Raw genomic sequence first — 19,756 nt, 5'->3', positions numbered from 1 at the left:
CTTTTTTAGCGTCCATATCCAGCGAAGACTCATTAAATATGACATTCCTCTCTGAAATTGATTGAAGACTTTATGCTTCGTGAAATTCAGCAAACCTTTTTATAGTCTCAGAAAAAAAATTATGAATTTTCGATAAAGATTTGCTCACAAAGATCGAATTCTAGAAAAAAAGACGCGCCTTCTAAAAATTCAGCAGAGTTTTTTTCTCAAATGGAAACAAGAGCCATTAGTGCAATTGTTCTAATGGGAGAAAAAAGCTTGGCGGAATTTAGAATATCCTGATATAGGATAGAGCGTATTTCGCTCTGTGTTGAGAAAAAAATCAAAATTTCGAAAATCGCGACTGAAATTTCTCGCATGTGATTTTTAGACAAAAAAATCATCGATCAGAAAAGCTCACTAACAATTCTTTGTAACGCGATTCTCACTGGAACTGATCTCACACGGTAAAAAATCAGTTGTAAAAAGCTAACATTCGAAACAAAACAGTTCGCATATTGAATATATCTGACATGGTTCTCGAAATCGAAAAAAAAAATGTTTAATGCCTAAAGTCTAAGAATTGCATGCAAGATTCAGTGTCATCTCGAAAAAAATTTTTGTTTAAATCGATCTTCTGGGATTTATTTCAAAATTTTTCTAAGTCGATTTTTTCAAAAATTTTTTTTTTGAGATAACACCAAATCTCGACGTTTCATGCAATTTTAAGATGTTTGGCATCAAAAAAAATTTCCATATCGAAAATTTCATGTACTCCCCCCTATGAAAGATGTATTGAATGGCGAACATGGTAACTTGTGCGTCTTTAGTGCTGAGTCAAATTGTGATAAATTTTGTGTGAAATAGGTGGCTTTTTGCGAAAATTTTTTCGACTAAGCAAGTGACTAATTGTGCTTTAAACAGATAAGTAGAAAGTGTTTTGTAAATACTTCTATTTTGTGCTGTAAATTGTGTCAGTAATCGCCGTGCGGCGATCGCTCAAACAAAGCGGCGTCGTACCGTGGTATATTGAATGCATTGTCTATTGTTTTTGCATGGTTCACTTTGCTTTAATTTCTCCCCCAGCTGTGTGTCGGGCCGGTTTGGTTTGTGCATGAATGATGGGTGAATGTGTGAAGTGTAAGGAAAAAATAACCATATCAGATATTAGAATAACATGTTCAGTTTGCGAGAATGGCTATCACCAGCGCTGTACTGGGCTTACGAGAGCCATGGCCGGTTGGGTTTCAGATACACCGGCGCTTTTGTTTAAATGTGCTGATTGTTTGGAAGGTGCCGCGGTGTCTAATATGATGCCAAAGGATGATGTTCTTTCGCTCATTAGTAATATGAAGAAGGAGATGGAGAAATTCAAATCCATCACTGATTCGTTTGCTGCTGTGCGGGAGAGTATCGAGGCACATATTAATATCGCGATAGAGAGTGGAATCGAGAGACTGATCAGATCTTCCAATGATGCTCTGGAGAGCAAAATGGCCTGTTTAGAAAACAGTGTGGCCAAAAAGTTGGAAGATTTGAAAAGTTTCGTGATTAAGAATAATCAGCGCAACGATAATGAATTGGTCGTAATGAAGAGAAAGAAAATTGTTGCAGATAGAAAGACTCATTCGGAGTCAGATGGAAATCCCAGACGCAAAAGAAAAATTATGTCTAATACTGATGATGAACCACATGATAAAAATATTGATAATGATAGTAATGACGAAGTTTTTGATAAAAATAATAAAAAGTCATACGCGGATGTTCTTTCTGGTAAATTAGCTAGAAATAGAACGAAAAGTAACAGAAAACGTAAGACTCGCTCGGTTATTATGATTAAACCTATTGAGTCTTCGCAAACAAGTGATGACACGAGACAATTTTTGAAGGGTAGGTTGGATCCAAGAACACATAAAATTAGTAATTTCAAAAATGGTAAAGATGGCTCGATTATTGTTGAGTGTGCAGCAGGAGAGGATATTCAGTCAGTGAAAGAAAACATTGAAAGCAATTTAGGTACTGAATACAATGCTGTTATACCCAAGCCCGGGAAACCAAAACTGAAAATAGTGGGGATGAGTGATCGATATTCCTCTGATGTATTTATTGACCTATTGAAAAGCCAAAATCAGGAAATTTCGATTGAAGATGTAAAAGTTGTTGCTGACTTTGAGAATCCACGCTTCAAATATAACAAATTCAGTGTTATAATTGAGGTTGATAAAAATACTTATTCTAGTTTGATGGCCGCCGGTAAGGTTTGCGTCGGCTGGGATAGGTGTTCGGTTTTCGAGTCGTTCAACGTATTGCGCTGTTTCAAGTGTGGTGAGTTTGGTCACAAGAGCACCGAATGTTTAAACAGTGAAAATTGTTCCAAATGTAATTCCGCACATAGAACATCTGAGTGTTCTTCAACTGAATTCAAATGCGTTAATTGTCTGAAAATGAACAAAGAAAGGAAATTGAATTTAGACATTCACCATCCAGCGTTTAGTAAGCAGTGTCCTGTATATCTGAGATTGCTTGAAACGAAAAAGAACAACATTATGTCAATGGAATAGCAACTAATCGATGGGAGGCATTCAGATATTTTGTATTTGAACATAGCCGGTTTGTCTTCTAATTATGTCGCAATGCGTCATCTTATAGAGGATAGACATCCTTCATTAGTTTTGCTCTCAGAGACACATATTGTTGATGCTGACGCTTTCGATCAGTTCAGTGTTCCGGGTTACACTGTTGCTTTTTGTTTGTCCCATTCCAGGCACACGGGTGGAGTTGCAATTTATGCCAGAGAATCAATTAAATTCAGCATTCAATCAAACGAAGCAGTTGGAAATAATTGGTTCTTGGGTATATCAGTTGAAAGAGGCATGCAGATGGGAAATTATGGAGTCGTTTACCACTCTCCAAGTTCAAGCGACCGCCAGTTTCTGGAAATTCTAGAAAACTGGTGGGAGAATTTCGTCGATTTTGGTAAACTAAATATTATTACTGGAGATTTTAATATTGATTGGCTCAGTGATCAAGGTTCGAATCAATTGAAACAGTTAGCAGAATTCTTCAATTTGAGGCAAACTGTGAATGAATTTACAAGAATTTCGAGATACAGTAAAACATTGATAGATCACGTGTATTCCAATTTCGACGGTGTTTATTCAAATGTGGAATCCGATTGCAAGATTTCAGATCATGAAACAATTGCAATTTCCGTAACGAGTAGCTCTAGAAATGAGGAAGATACGGTGAGAATCAAGTGTTGGAAAAACTATTCAAAGCAAACCATATCTCGACTTGTATCAAGAAGCTTGGGTTGTACACAGTTGACTGGAAATTTGGATCACAGGGCATCTATTCTTACTGACATATTAAAAAAGTGTACTAATGAATTAGTAACTGAAAAGTATGTTAGTTTGAACAGCTCGAGTAGTTGGTACTCAATAGACCTCTTACGGTTAAAACGGGAAAGGGATAAACAGTACAAGAGATTCTGTAGAACTAACAATGATAGTCACTGGAGTAGATATACACAAGCACGAAATATTTATTCACGGGCCCTGAAAAAGACTAGATATGAATACATACAGAGGAGAATCGATCAAAATCAACAAAACAGTAGAGAGTTATGGAAAATTCTCAAACAGCTTATCAATCCTACACATAGTGCATCGAAAAGTATAACTTTTGACGGTATAGAAGAACACACAGAACAAATTATATCTGAAAAGTTCAACAGTTATTTCATAAATAGTGTTCAGCAGATCAATCAAAGTATTGAATTGGTAGGTGAACCTGTTGAAATAACACAGCCGATGAATAACTATTGTAGACTTGATGAATTTCAACCAATCACTTTTGAACAATTGAAAAATATTTGTTTTAATTTGGGAAAATCGACGGGTATTGACAATGTAAACTCAAAAGTGATACAGGATTGCTTTCATGTTATCGGACACGATCTACTGGATTTGGTAAATGAATCGTTGTACACGGGGCACGTGCCAAAAGTGTGGAAAGAATCTCTGGTTGTTCCTATCCCCAAGGTTACTGGAACGGATAAAGCCGAGGAGTACCGTCCCATTAACATGCTGCACACGCTGGAAAAAATTTTGGAACTTGTTGTTAAAGATCAGCTGATTAACTATTTGAACTCTAACAGTTTGCTAATACCGGAACAATCGGGATATCGTAAGGGTCACTCTTGTGAATCCGCTTTGAACCTAGTATTGGCAAAATGGAAGGAGAAAATCGAAGCCAAAGAGAGTATTTTTGCTGTGTTCTTGGATCTGAAGAGAGCCTTTGAAACAATTTCAAGACCTTTATTGTTGCAGACATTGCGGCGTTTTGGCATCGGGGGAATGGCACATGAATGGTTTGAAAACTATTTATGTGGTAGATCTCAAAAGACTGTTTTTAACGATGTAATGTCTAGTTCCCTCGGCAATTCACTTGGTGTGCCTCAGGGAAGTGTGTTAGGTCCTATTCTATTTATCATGTATATTAATGATATGAAGCGAGTCTTACGTTTCTGTGATATAAATTTGTTTGCTGATGATACTGTTCTGTTCATTACGGCTAAAGGTTTCAATGAAGCTGTTGCACATTTAAACGAGGATCTAAGTTCGCTGGTTCGATGGTTAAAATTTAAGCAACTGAAACTAAACGTCGCGAAAACTAAATATATGGTTATTTCTTCTGTTAGCACCGGTCATGACGCCAATGTGGAAATTGATGGTGAAATTATTGATCGCGTTAGAGAAATGAAGTATCTTGGAGTCATAATTGATGAAAAGTTAACATTCAAATCTCATATCAATAACGTCATCAAGAAGATTGCCAAAAAATATGGTGTATTATGTCGTTTGAAAAATGACTTAACGACCCATAGTAAGATTCTTTTGTATAAAACAGTCATTTCACCACACATTGACTTTTGCCCATCCATTCTGTTTCTTGCTAATAACACACAAATCTTGAGATTACAGCGACTGCAAAATAAGATCATGCGATTAATTCTAAAATGTAGTAGATATACCTCCTCAGATTTTCTACTGAACGCATTACAATGGCTTTCAGTGAAACAGAGAATTTACTACTTAACCATGGTATTTATTTGCAAGATATTAATTGGCATGCTGCCTCGATATTTGTGTGATCGAGTTGAAAGAGGAACTGATTTGCATAGGTACAATACTAGAAACGCGTCTGATGCTAGAACACCAAGCTTTTTGTTAGCCAGATCGCAAAACTCATTGTTGTACAAGGGAATACGTTTTTTCAATTCGATGCCAAGAGAGATCAAACGCGCGGCGACATTGGTGGAGTTCAAAAAGTTATGTATTTCACACATAAAGTCCGCTTTGTAAGCAAATATTTAGTTAGTTAGTTCAATTTTTTTAGATTTTTTATTTTTTTACGTATTACGAAGATTGTATTTTTTTTTTGTTTATATATATTATTGTGAGACGTATTAAGTTACTATGTTCGGTATGATGATGATGGATTTTTAGTTTTTTTGAGAGTTAAAAATAATGAGCAGTCTACAAACGTTTGAGCCTCGCGCGCGAAGCAGGTAGTGACTATTTGGAAAGCGAACAGGACTGGCCGAAGAGCCTTAGCATTCAGTGTGTTAAGTTTGCTCTTGACCTTGATTGCAAGGTTGGATAATAATTTAAGGAATAGATTCGGGAAACTAATTGGGATCGACAGTTGTTGATGGAATTGGGCTTGGCTCTGCTCATCCGCAGTCTCGTTACTCCATCGTAGCTGATGTGTGTAGCGATGAACTGGTCCGGCGGGAAGGGCCAGGTGAATTACTGTCTGATACTGGTAAAGATATCGGGTTCGATTCCTGATGTGATCAAGGATCTTCCCGGGTTGGAAATTTTCTTGATTAACCCTGGATAGTAAATCCGAGATATTTGAATGTTATTTTGTGGTCAGTCGTTCTTTTGAAGAAATATCTATACCTGCTAGATTAATCAGATCGTTTTCTTTTGTTTACTGGTTAAGATATGTGCAAAAATATTAATTATCATTTAGATAACTCGTTCTGCTCACACCTTTGTAGGGGTATGAGGTGGGACCATCATCATCATCATCATGATGGTTTATCAAGATCGAAAATTTTCAATCTTAACCTCTAGGCAGCACCCCTTACCCATGTCCGATTTAGCTCAAATTTTGCATGAGGACTTTTTTCGAGGTGCTTCAACTTTTGAACAATAGCGCTTCGCGAAACAAAAGGTGATCCAAAAATATTGGCACTCTTATATACATTAGAGCGAAAAAAACAACGTGTTTTGACGGTTACGTCACTTATACCATCATATCTCCGGAACCAAAAGTGACAGCCATTTGATCTTTGAACTTGACCAATGGCCCAACCGTAGCTTTCAAACGAGCATAAGTTTGTTAAAATCGGATCAGCCATCTCTTCTCAATATCTTCGAAAAGTGCACACACACACATCCACAGACATTTGCCAACCTCGTCGAACTAAGTCGAATGGTATATAACACTATGGGTCTCCGAGGCTCCGTTTGAAAGTCGGGTTTTCCAGCAATTCTAATACCTTTCTATAGAGAAAGCTAAAAAATGCTAAAATTTTTCTGATGCAATTTGATGCTTTGTTGATAAGTGGATCGATAATGGTGATGTATTCGAAACTTATCCAGCAATACTATGGTAGTGGAGTAATATCATCAATAAAGGCTGCAAATGCTGTGATTAATAATAACTATAATGATAATTAAAAATTAATTTATCAATTAATCACAAAGCATGCCATGCAGCTGGTTGAAAACTATTCCTTAATTTAGATTCATCATAGGCAGAAGTAACAGTAGCGCAAGCTATCGCTACGCCAATTAAACGCTCCATTCAAACGCTGCGCCTGCTGTGTGTTCGAGACCTGCAAAAGGCTGCGCACCTGTCACTTCTACACATCAAATTCATGCTTAATAGAGTTTTATTGGGTTTAATCTAAATGAAGCAGTGTAATCAACAAACTGGAATTAGAACAACATTTCATCGAAAATATCGCAGTCATTTATTTATTCAGTAAAGATTTTCTTCTTGTAGAGAATATAATAATTAAATCTTGCATTAATTACTTCGGTGTCGAACTGAAACGTAGAACTCAGTATGAAAATATCACCGGAGACTCTTCTCCCTTTCGATTATCTTTGAAGAATTATTTCTGGGGGTGAAAGTTCGTCAAAAAAGTTACATGTGAACTTCGAGTTTTCTGTATGCTTGTTTCATGAATGAAAATCTCGGAAGTGATTTTCACAGTCACTGAGTTTTTTGTAGAAAATCTTTTGAACTGAACTGAATTTCACGAGTAATGAAAATAATGAAATAATGAATTGAATTTTATTCTGATCATGATTCCGCCTACACTGGTTACGAACAAAACTAGATCGAACATGAATATGTGTAAATCGATCACTTTTTACTGAAAACTTGATTCATTTTCTTTTCCAAGTTCAATTCTTACATATTAAATATCAATTATTGCCTCAAGGCTCCATTTTAGTGTGAATAACCGGGTTTTTTGATTGACTCATTTCATGAAGTTTTGCACAGTTTCCTTGGTCACTAGCTGTTTGTCTTGTACTGAGTCTCGTTGATTGTCGTGAGTTGTTGATTGATCTTCTTGAGGATCAGCTTAACAATGGCGTAAAATTTTTATTGGGCGGAGTTGGAAAGTTAATGTATTTTAGCATCACCAGGGTATAGGTGATTTTATGCCACTCCATAGGACCATCTTTCTGTGATGGTAAGATGCCAAATCTCATCAAAATGGAACTTTTGTGTTGTTGGAGAGAAAATCATAGACGTTATTTTCAGGCACTCATGCATATGAATTTTCTGGTTGGTGGTCCTGTTCGCAATAGATGGTTCGGATGGTCTGTCATACACGATATGCGGCAGCTTGATGAATTGGAAAGCCTTTGCCTTTATTTTTCTTGCAGTAAGTATTCCTGTCAGAAAGCTGTTTAAAATCTGTTTAGACGTAGGTTCCAACATCCTGTACCACACAATTAAACATCTCGACAGTGGCCCATATTACCGGTATCACTTCACGGTGAAAATCCAGTGAAGTGAGTTTAGGTCCTCAATACGGAAGTCGCTTCAAAGGCAAAAATAAATATTTGGACGAACTTGATGTCATTATGAACATCACGCCACCAATATTTTGTTGAAAAAAATGAGTTTTTTCCACTACAGTGATCACTTCACTATGCGTGATTCTGGTAATAGGGAAAATCAAGTGAAGTGACATGCAAGTGAAGTGAATGTGAAAGTGGAAGTGAGAACGGTAATAAGGGCCAGTATCTACGATATCGATTATGATTGGTTCTTTTCGGCAAGCATTAACTATTATTCTCTGATAAAATGGAGCAAAAACTTACATTCTGTCAATTTAATGATAAAAACAACTTGAAGCCAAAAATTTACAAGGTCATCGCCAAAATAAGGTTATTTATTTTTAAGTAATCAAATATTTTTGATGAAATTTAGATGAAGTTCACAAAATAACAAAAATATGCATTCACTTTTCTCCGAAATGGCTGAATCGGGTTTCACAAACTTAGGATCCAATGAAAGGCAACACTGCCCCCTTGGAAATTTTAAAAATTCTATATGGATCTGCTTACTGGTTTCGAAATGATCGGGAGATGGACGAATAAACGCAAATATAACAGTTTGTATTAGTAGAAAGAGATGTTACGATGAGCTACCGATCTTTACAAACTTATATACAATTGAAAGGTTTTATGGTCTTTTAAAAAAATCCTAATTTTAATCAAGATTTGTTTGGAATTACAGGGTGGTGAGTGTTGGCAATATTAAACTATCACAAGGAAAAAATTTTTACATATTACCATTTAATTCTTATAACAGAATTAAATGGTAATATGTAAAAAAATTATCCTTGTAAAAACATTCTGTTCAAACACTCAAACGAAAAGTTAATTATTAAACTATCGTAAAGAGCTACAATACAAACAAGGAAAAATTTCTTCCTAATCTCAAGAGCTCCCCCACTCAAACAATCTCAATTTAATGGTAATGTTAGTTGCTGGCCATACGAACCGACTTTCGCTTTACCGATTCCCGAGATCCGGTTAATAAGGGACCAGACATAGATGTTGTAAATTCCAGAAAGGAACTCATTCTGTTTGCTCATACAGCCGATTTTCTCAAACTTAGGTCTAAATAAAAAGTATTTCGAAACTACAAAGTAGGGCGTTTCAAAACACTATTTAGAGAAATACAGAAATACATGTTTACCTGTAGTAGTTTGGAATTTCACCCCAATTCCGTATTTCAATCGAATGCGAACTTTTGCATTATGTATTCGGTCGAATTACAGAATCCAATCTAGGTTAGGCCCCTCCAGGAACTAACCTCAAAAAGCGCTTTATCACAAGGCAAGACAAATATAACCAACAAATCGAATTTTTGACTCGGTCTAACTCCGGAGTTTTATTGTTACATGACCGGAATGCAGATGAACAGTCTTCCAAAATTAATATTTCCTTCTGGGACAAATTTTGTTGCTTCAGTCGATCTACTAGTTTGGCCATTTCGGTGCCACTAAGATTCCACAGTTTCAGGCGTCATCGCAAAAATCTGTTTCTTATCCAGCTGCAAGCAGTTTCCAGCTCCGAAATCAATCAGCTCCAGTCCTAACCTCTCTATGAATGTTATTTTCGTTTTTTATCGCGCACCCCAGAGGTCCATTTATCACCGCTCTAGGCCGTATCTGGTGCCCGGAGCACTTCATCTGTCACAACGCAAACTGCAAGCGCCCACTGGCGGAAATTGGTTTCGTCGAGGAGAAAGGCGATCTGTACTGTGAATACTGTTTCGAAGAGTTCCTGGCCCCAATGTGCAGCAAGTGCAACACCAGAGTGAAGGTTTGTTCTTCTTTAGAGTGTAAATCTCGTTTGGCATAATGTGTCTCATTGCTTTATTCTTAGGGTGACTGTCTCAACGCCATCGGCAAACAGTTCCATCCCGAGTGTTTCAAGTGCACCTACTGCGGCAAACAGTTCGGAAACAGCCCGTTCTTCCTGGAGGAAGGCGATCCTTACTGCGAGAACGACTGGAACGAACTGTTCACGACCAAGTGCTTTGCCTGTGGATTCCCCGTGGAAGCCGGTGACAAATGGGTGGAAGCCTTGAACAACAACTACCACAGTCAGTGCTTCAATTGCACAGTAAGTTCTGTAGTTTTTAATTTGAACCAGAACGATGTAAACGGTGCGTGTTTTTTTTTCTCTCTTTTTCCAGAGCTGCAAGAAGAACCTCGAAGGACAAAGTTTTTTCGCGAAGGGTGGTCGTCCATTCTGTAAAAATCATGCCCGTTAAGTTGACACTTCAACCGATGGGCAGACAAAAGAGTATAAAAAGGGTCATCTGTTTATAAGGTTTTATCTGTTGCACATAACTTTTTTTTCGGTTGCTATATCTACATAGTGTTATAACAAAACTCGAGAAACGCGGAGCGAATGGCGAGAAGTTTGCATCTAACATTAACATGTTCGACACCAAAAAAAAAATCTAAATCAACACACACACACACAACAACCACACTTGCACGCAGCCGACGCTACTATGCATTGCTTAAAGTAGCTGGTAGTCCTAGCGATCGACAGTCATTCATTAAGAGAATCAAAACAAAACAAAAAACTATCCCATCAAACGATCTTTAATCATAATCCCATCAAACAAATTAACAGCTATTATTATGATGAGACCAATAACATCGATCAATCGAGCAAAAGAATAGGATGGAATAGGGAAGAGAGAATGAGAGAGAGAGAGAGAGAGAAGTACACCATAACACGCTTTCCGTAGGAAAGCTTCCAAATTGTAAAAAAAAAACTTACAGTAATGTTTTGTTATGTTGACCGTATGTAAAGTTCAATGCGTTGGCGCTGCTAGCGGCTGAGAGAAACTTGTAACCCACATCATCCACAACGCAATGCTCTATCTTTATATATGTATGTATTGCAGGAAACAGAGCTAGCTTGAAACATTTCATTTGTCGTTGTTGCTCACTGAAATGTTTCAAGCAAATGAAAATGAACGTTTTAGGTAAAAAGATCTGTCAATGAAATGTAATTTTCTTCGGCCAATTTACAGAAAAAGCTGTTTTTAGTTGACAGAGACGAGTGGTCAGAAGAAGAGATGTTATCTTTATTTTATTTATATTTTATTTGAAAAGAAATGCCTACGCAGGAATGCAGTACTAGAGTACTTTTTCTTACTTATTAAATTTAAAAGCGGCTATTTAAATAAATAATAAAACAACAAAATCTGTTTAGCACGGAAAGTTAGTTTAGAAAGTTTAGACAAAAAGAGAAACATTATTTACAACCAACTATGTAAAAAATTGTTTAAGTCTCACTACTACTTCTTGGTTTAACCGATAAGCGGAGAGTAGGGAAAAGAAACGAACATGTGTCCAAAAGTTTTGTGTGTGATAAATTGTAAACAATACGTTTTTATTTAAATTTTATTTAAGCCCAATATTGCAGACTAAAATCGAGGAGAAAATTTTTCTCTAGAATGGAACGAAAAAAAAAAGCAGAAGAACAAGAGAGGGACTATTTAAGGAATCGCATTGCTGACATCGCAGAGATTAGGATGCTTTATGTTTATGCTTCTGATATCAGACAATATATTTGGTTATTTCAAATGAAAACTATAATGACAAACGATGTACAAGCGTACGTAGGCAATTTGAGTTAATAAAGTGACGAAGTCTTGCACTGTAGCAAGAGTTGTGATTTTTCCTATCCGAAAGTCTATCTAGGAAATGTTCCATTCGACACATGGCACATATTACAACCATATTAATTTTTTCTTGTCAATAGTCGAGTCTTATTATTTTGTTGATTATTCAAGTGACTACCCCAGTTCAAATCTTAATCTCTTTCGGTTGGGTTGTAGCCAACGATTCCAGATGGACACAATGTCAGTTCCGTAGATTTTCGTTGGACGGCAAATATGTACTAATTCTTTCTTTGCCAAAGTCACTATGATCTTGGCTTCCAGATAACATGCATTCCATACCAAAAGAACTAGATAACATAGGCTACGTGATTACCGTAATAGATAACGAGTTTATTTGGAAAAGAAGTTTTATTTACCACTGCTTAAGAGAAACTTATTGGTCCGTATGAATAAAATATAGTAAAGTCTGTTGTTTGTAGTATCTTCTCAAAAACAAAGTCCACAGAGTATAACGCAATTTGCTATACATAAAAAAAACAAGTTCGAACATGTAGTTATGCTGCTTCCGAATTTGAGCATTTACTGCATGCCGTATCGCCATGTAGCCGGAAAAGCTGGAATTTTCTAAAACATTCCTGTATTCTTTTCATAAATTCTTAATTTTTCAGTTGATCAATTATTTCAATTGCAACTTCAAGTTCGGTACAATTGAAGCCTCTTGGGGTTTTTTTTTTTCATAAATACGTTTATTTCTTAAGGCAGTTTACATAAGTTTTTCTTCGCCGTAGCATCACTTTTACATAATATTCTTATCCTAATTTAATTCTAACATAGTCACAACGTTTTGAATTTATTAAAACATATTCTCTTATAGCTTAAATATCATCTTAGGTAACTCGTCATTAATTATGAAATCTACTCGGAAATATTATTTGAACCAAACGATTACCTTCTACAATTTATAAAATAAGCTGTTTTTTTTGACATTTTGTTGATAATTTCATAAACTGTTTCGAGTTTGTTTGTATCATTACATAATTTTTATTCTAATTTAGCTATTGGTTGAACTCATGGACGCAGCTGGGATCAGAGCTAAGTCTTAAAAGGGGCCTTTATTAAATTGAAACTCCAATTTTCTTTATGAAATGATAAATAAGTTTCATGTATGAAAGGTCACGACAAGCAAGAATGTCTCGAACTGGGATATTGGATAGTCTACCTTGGGTACGCAAAGAATTTATTAGTTGAGATCTGACATCACGATACTCCACGCATGTCCAAACGACATGATCAATATCCCGATAACCTTCTCCGCAAGCACAATGATTAGTCTCGGAGAGCCCAATTCGAAGGAGATGTGCATCTAACGTGTAGTGATTGGACATGAGTCTGGACATCACACGAATGAAATCCCTACTCACATCCAGTCCCCTGAACCATGCCTTTGTCGATATATTCGGAATAATTGAGTGCATCCACCGACCCAGATCATCTCTATCCCAAGAAGCTTGCCAGCTGGCAAGTGTTCTTTGGCGAGACGAGCTATAGAATTCGTTGAAAGCAATCGGTCGCTCATAAATTTCACCCTCAATAGCACCACGTTTGGCTAAAATATCGGCTCTTTCATTGCCAGGAATGGAGCAATGAGCCGGGACCCAGACTATAGTGATTAGATAATTATTGTTCAATATGTCGTTCAGGAACTGTTTTATTTTGCCCAGGAAAAACGGTTCAGTCTTGCCAGTCATGTTTGAGCGAATGGCTTCAATTGCACTCAGACTATCTGTGAAGAGGAAATAATGGTTTGGAGATAATGACCTCTTGGGGTTTCGTATAATTAAACGAACATCTACAGATGTCTTGCCAAATCAAAAATTTGAGAGTGAATTAGTCTGCAAGAACTTACTTGGAACACATTTTTTCTGTTTTGATCAAGGATTTTGGAACTTTTCCTATCGATAACTATGCCATGCAGTTATCGATAGGAAAAGTTACAAAATTTGTGAAGCAACGAAAGATTCAAAGAAATCAAAATAGTCTTAGGAAATTCTACCATTCATAAACAGGAAATTGAAAAATTGTCGACTGCGGAGAAAGATTGCTATGTTTGAAAACTAAAAAGTTAGATTTCATCTTGTTGTATTGTGAAAAGTTTATAAAAAATATTACAGGATTGTGCACGCATCCTGACTGATCATGATGACATTAAAAAAATCAATTTTCAAACTCTCCCATCAACAGACTTAAATTTGATAAATTGGCGAATCTATCTAGGATTCTTGTATCTAGAGCCAGGAATCATAGGAATTAAGAATCTTCAGCTACTAATATATCATCGTCAAGTGCGTTCAAGAAGTATTCATCATAACATAAGTGTTTTGTGAACTTTTTTCTTTGCTCGTAAATAGAGATTTCTACTTAAGACAAGTGCCACCGCTAATTTGTTTGCTACGTGTGATGCATGGTATTAGGTAACGTTGAATAATGTTCGTACGAGAAGTCCACAACTGATTGGTATTTCCGATAAGGCTATATGAAAACTTCCAACACTGAGGCAACTCTACGGATTTCTGCTATCTCTACGGATCTACTTCTTAGAACTTTTGTATTTTGGTTTATTTCTTTAGAAAACTGTCGGAAGTTGATATTGAGAACTGTTCAGTTATTATTATTATTATTATTATTATTATTCACGTAATTTTTGAATGCCAAATTAACGAAAAATATTTCTCCTCGGTTTTCCTTATCATAAATCTACAATCTAATTGACATCGATATCTACTTTTTGATATACTGCATTCGTCGTTGGAGTGGAGTGCGGTACGATTTTCGAAGTACAAAATTCGAAGTACGATATTCGAAGTACAAAACGATGTTCAAGTGGCAGATAGGGTCTAACACTTCAGAAAAATCATCTTTTTTTCTTTGTATTTTCTCATAATAAAACATACCAAGAATATTCTGTGAAATTTTAAAGCCTATCGGAACAACACTCTGGAAGTCATGGGGCTTCATCTATGCTTATCTCATACTGCGAAGAGGTAACAGTTCGGCAAGCTCTTCTGCTTTGATTTACTTACTAGTTTGACAAAACATTATTGAAATGTTTCAATATGACAAAATATAAAGAAAAAATACGGTTTTTCGAAAGCGATGCTCCCTACGCGTACCCTAGATGTAAAATTTTAAAATTTAAACGCGTTTTTCTCGAATGCAGGTTTCTAAGGTCCGTGTCCATCCACTACTTCACCATTTTTTTTTCAAACTCTACACACAATTTCTACACATAAAATACCAGACTCAAAGTTTTCGTTTTCGTTTTATGTTACTTCGGGTTGGTTTTGCAGCTACGAGGTGGCGTCTTCTGTTGTGCACAATCATAGTTTTGACTTTAAACAATCATCAAAAATTCAAAAAAATTGAGAAAAAATTAAACAAAAACGTTGGGACTTCTTTTATAGCCTGTTCGCACTATACCGGGACGACCGGGACGGGACCAACCGGGACTATCCGGAACGTTTTTTTCCTTATCGGCGATGACTGAGCTGCCGATTTGTTGACTTCTTATTGGTCTGCGCTGAGACACCGCGGGTATCGCAAATCGTGAATTCTAAGAAGCGTCCTCATAAATACTTCGTCATGGGCTTATTTCTCAATATTTTTCCACAACTTACTAACATTAAGAATCCTTTCAAGCCGGGGTTCAAACTTACGACAATTATGAATAACGGGTACTCAATAAAAAATGAGTATGATTTGAATACCTTTCTGTTATTAAAGTAAAGAACGTAATATTTTAACGTGAATACATGTTACTTTACTATGGGGCACCTTTTCAAAATTTACCCTCTGAGATAAGGGATAAGCTTTTGATCGTGAACATCTTTTGATGTATCTAACACATCAACGTAAATTTTGCTACATGCCTTCGGAAATATGATCATCATTTTATGACAAAATTTTCAGTTGCATGACATAATCACAAATGGTTCAAACATAAAGATTGCTGAAATATTAGGTAGCAACAAGTATCAAAAAGAAAAATAACGGTTGTTTGCCTTTCGCAATCCTGCTACGATGTTTTTGATGTAGTAAGCGACATTAAATTTCAGAGTTACACAAAAAATTATGAAATTTACAGGTGACTCAAATCCACATATGATACAATCCGTAATCCGTTAAATGAAATTCGAAACATGACTGAATTTTTACAAGAATGAAGCAGACGTGTAAATTTACATGTTTCAGGCCGAGTTTCAGGCCTTAAAATTATGTCAGAATGCATTAAATATGTGTCAGATTTACTGCAGAAATGAGTCGTTTCTAACGCTCGTATGCGTCGGTATCAGAAGACGTAAATTTGCACGATATTTTCTATGTGCATACCAGAATATATTTCAGGTTCAGAATTAGGCTTCAGATTTCAATTTCGAATTAAGATGCAATATTCTGCTTTTTCTGCATTCTACGGAAGTGACATCAATATTGTGGAGCGCCCAAGTGGCTTCATTATTTGATTCATTTTAGAGCCTCCACAATTTTTCGCAATGAATTACTACGATATTTTCTTTCTTTCGGTATTAGCAAATTGGCATTTTGCATATTGCTTTTGTACGCCATTCGCAGTTCACGCAGTGCTTGCTCTGATGTGGGAAAAACTTACGAAGAGATTTTATTGTGAGCACCACCGTTCGTAGTTTTATTTTTGTTTCAAACAGGGGAAATTATATAAGTATTCAGCAGCTGGTCTATTGCATTAGAGCAAAATGCACCGAAATGTGAGCAACGACGGACCAAATTCTACTTTTAAGGGCTATACATTTTTACAAAAGGGCTTAAAGAATCATTTAACTGTTGAAATATGCACATCGCAAGAGAGAATAATCGGTTGAGTGAACCGTTTGCAGTGCAAACATCATACCAAAAGGGGCACAAATAAAAGTTTGCGTCGTCACTAACACATTCAATGACGGGCAACGCTCGCACGCACTTCAGAAATAAAAGTATTGATATGGAACAGCTGAAAAAAGTAACTCATGTAGCAACTATTACTTACAAAATGCAACGCAAGTAACGCTTCGTAACGCGTAATTTACAAAAAGTAACGCATGTAACAGTTCGTAACGCCTATAGCTTGCAAAATGTAAAGAATGTAACGTTTCAAATTTACTAAATAGTAACGCATGTAATTCTTCATAACCGTTTAACATAAGAAATATGACGCAAGTTAGTAACTAATGTAATGCTTCGAAACAGCTTAATATTAGAAAAGCCCATTGTTTACAAAAAAGTAACTCATATAACGATTAGTAACGCTTTAAAATACAAAAAGTAACGCAAGTACGGCTTATAATTTATCAAAAAATTAAGCATAAATCGCTTCGTAAAACATTAACCATTAAAATGGAACTAGTGTAACACCTATTGCTTACAAAAAAGTAACGCTTCGTAACACCCATAACTTGCGAAATAGTAAAGCATGTTACACTTCGTAATATTTATAACTTACAAATAAGCAACGCATGTAACGCCTCATAACAACTTATCTTTTAAAAGGAAACGCATGCAACACCTGAAACTTACAAAAATTGACGCATGTAACGCCTTCGATTTAAAAAATTGCATGCAACGTTTCATAACTTACAAAAGTACCGTATTCAACACTTCGCAATGCCTGCGACAAACGGAAAAATAATACACATAACGCTTCGTAACGTCTATCATAAAGTAACGCTTCGTAACGTCTATAACTTCTCAAAATGCAACACATGTAACGCTTCGTAACGCCTATAACTTACAACAAAGTAACGCATGTAATGCTTCGTAACATACAAAAATGCAATGCATGTAACGCTTCGTAACTTACAAAAAATAATGCAGGCAACGCTTCGTAACTTACAAAAAATAATGCATGCAACGCTCCGTAACTTACAAAAAGTAACGCATGTAACACTTCGTTAAGCCTGTACTTTACAAAAAAGTAACGCATTTAACGCTTCGTAATGTATGTAACGCTTCGTAACGTCTATAACTTACTAAAATGTAACACATATAACGCTTCGTAACGCCTATAACTTACAAAAAAGTAACGCATGGAACGCTTCTTAACGCCTACAACTTACAAAAAAGTAATGCTTGTAACGCTTCGTATCTTACAAAAAAAGTAATTCATGTAACGCTTTATAACTTCCAAAATGTAACGCATGTAACACTTCGTTACGCCTATACTTTACAAAAAAGTAACGCATGTAACGCTTCGTAACTTAACTTACAAAGAAGTAACGCATGTTACACTTCGTAACGTCTATAACTTACTAAAATGTAACATATATAACGCTTCGCAACGCCTATAACTTACAAAAAAGAAACGCATATAACGCTATGTAACGCCTATATTTTACTAAAAGTAACGCATGTAACGCTTCGTAACGCATGTAACGCTTTGTAACGAATATAACTTATACAAAAGTAACGCATGTAATACTTCGTAACGCCTCAAAACTTACAAAAAAGTTACACATATAACGCTTCTTAAGGCTATCGTCCAAGTACCATGCGCGCGGGTGGTTTTAGGAAATTATCGATGGAAATTTTGAAAAATTTGCCAAAACCAAAAACATACATACCTTTGAAAAGCTTTCATCTATCTGCAGGGCAAAAATGGCTGAAAAATTCGGAGGATTTTCCGAGTCTTATCAAAAATAGCACTGAAAAAATGAGCTTTTTTGTGATCTTTCACAATTATTTGAAAAAATAATTCGATGGCATGAATTTTTTTTTCAAATAAACCTTATGCTGGCAACAAGGATCACATTCGGACACATTTTTGGAAAACCTTTTCACGTTTTTCATGGAAAATCAACGAATTTCATATAACCGATTGCGTTTAAATTTTTTGAAATTTGTGGATTTTCTTTGAAAAGCGTGCAAAGTTTTTCCAAAAATGTTTCCGAATGTGATTCTTGTTGCCAGCATAAGGTTTTTTTGAAAAAAAAAAAACTTATGTTATCGCATTATTTTTCCAGATAATTGTAAAAGATCACAAAAACACTCATTTTTCAGAGATATTTTTGATAAGACTCGGAAAATCCTCCGAATTTTCTAGTCATTTCCACCCTGTATATAGAAAAAAGTATTTCAAAGGTCTGTATGTTTTTGGTTTTGGCAAATCTTTCTAAATTTCCTAAAACCACCCGCACGCATGGTACTTGGACGATGGCCTTAACTTTCATCAAAAGTAACGCATGTAACGCTTCGTAACGTCTATAACTTACCAAAAAGTAACGCATGTAACGCTTCGTAACGCCTACAACTTAAAAAGAAGTAACGCATATAACGCTTCATAACGCTTACAACTTATAAAAAAGTAACGCATATAACGCTTCGTAACCTACAAAAAAGTAATGTAGGTGTCGTTTCAAATATGCCGCGCGAAAAGGAGAAAATCAATAAACATACGAGATACCTGAAAATTGCGTAATCAATCAACGATAAATTCTTCGGAAACGTTTTCATGTGGGGCCGAAACAGGGACGCTTAGTACTTAGAAATGAAAATCTATGTACTTTGAAAATTAGGAAAAAATTAACCTGGTGCCTTATGCAAGGATGAAATTTATTTTCACGCCGCACTGTAATTGCACCCTGACGCAATATCTTTCAAAGGAAAGATATCTCTGAGTTCTTCGAATTTTAATATATGAGGTGCTTATGGATGCTAAGGTTTTGTACAAGACACGACCGATTGCGATGACATTGAAAATGCAGTAATTACAACATAAACGAAGCTATACTGAAACAACGTTGTTAAAGTGAAATGTTTGCGAATCGATTGGTTGTTAAATTATATCAATCCATCAACAAATGATTGAGTTATAATTGTTCAAAATTATCTAAAAAAAAGGTTACGCGGCTAGTTTTGCATTTTTTTTTCACACCGACCCCGTATAGAGAATAGTAAGGCATTTTTAATGCCAAACATTGTTGTTTAAATATTTAAAACAAATGTTTGCAGTGATTTT

General features: G+C 35.9%; 1 protein-coding gene across 18 annotated transcripts in view; it reads left to right on the top strand.

Moving 5' to 3' along the window:
- LOC131436088 (PDZ and LIM domain protein Zasp) overlaps positions 1–11,776 on the top strand; it is a 211,029-nt gene extending 199,253 nt beyond the window's left edge. For all 18 annotated transcript variants that reach the window (XM_058604559.1, XM_058604557.1, XM_058604558.1 and 15 more), the window contains 3 exons: positions 9,728–9,911; positions 9,975–10,214; positions 10,288–11,776. In XM_058604559.1, coding sequence (XP_058460542.1) covers positions 9,728–9,911; positions 9,975–10,214; positions 10,288–10,365 — 502 coding nt within the window. In that variant the 3' untranslated portion in view covers positions 10,366–11,776. The remainder of the gene's footprint in view (positions 1–9,727; positions 9,912–9,974; positions 10,215–10,287) is intronic.
- Positions 11,777–19,756: the final 7,980 nt, after the last annotated feature.

Source organism: Malaya genurostris, chromosome 3 (assembly GCF_030247185.1).
Source record: "Malaya genurostris strain Urasoe2022 chromosome 3, Malgen_1.1, whole genome shotgun sequence".
Classification (NCBI taxonomy): domain Eukaryota; kingdom Metazoa; phylum Arthropoda; class Insecta; order Diptera; family Culicidae; genus Malaya; species Malaya genurostris.
Note: the sequence above shows the minus strand (reverse complement) of the source record. Positions and strands in the feature narration are given on the sequence as shown.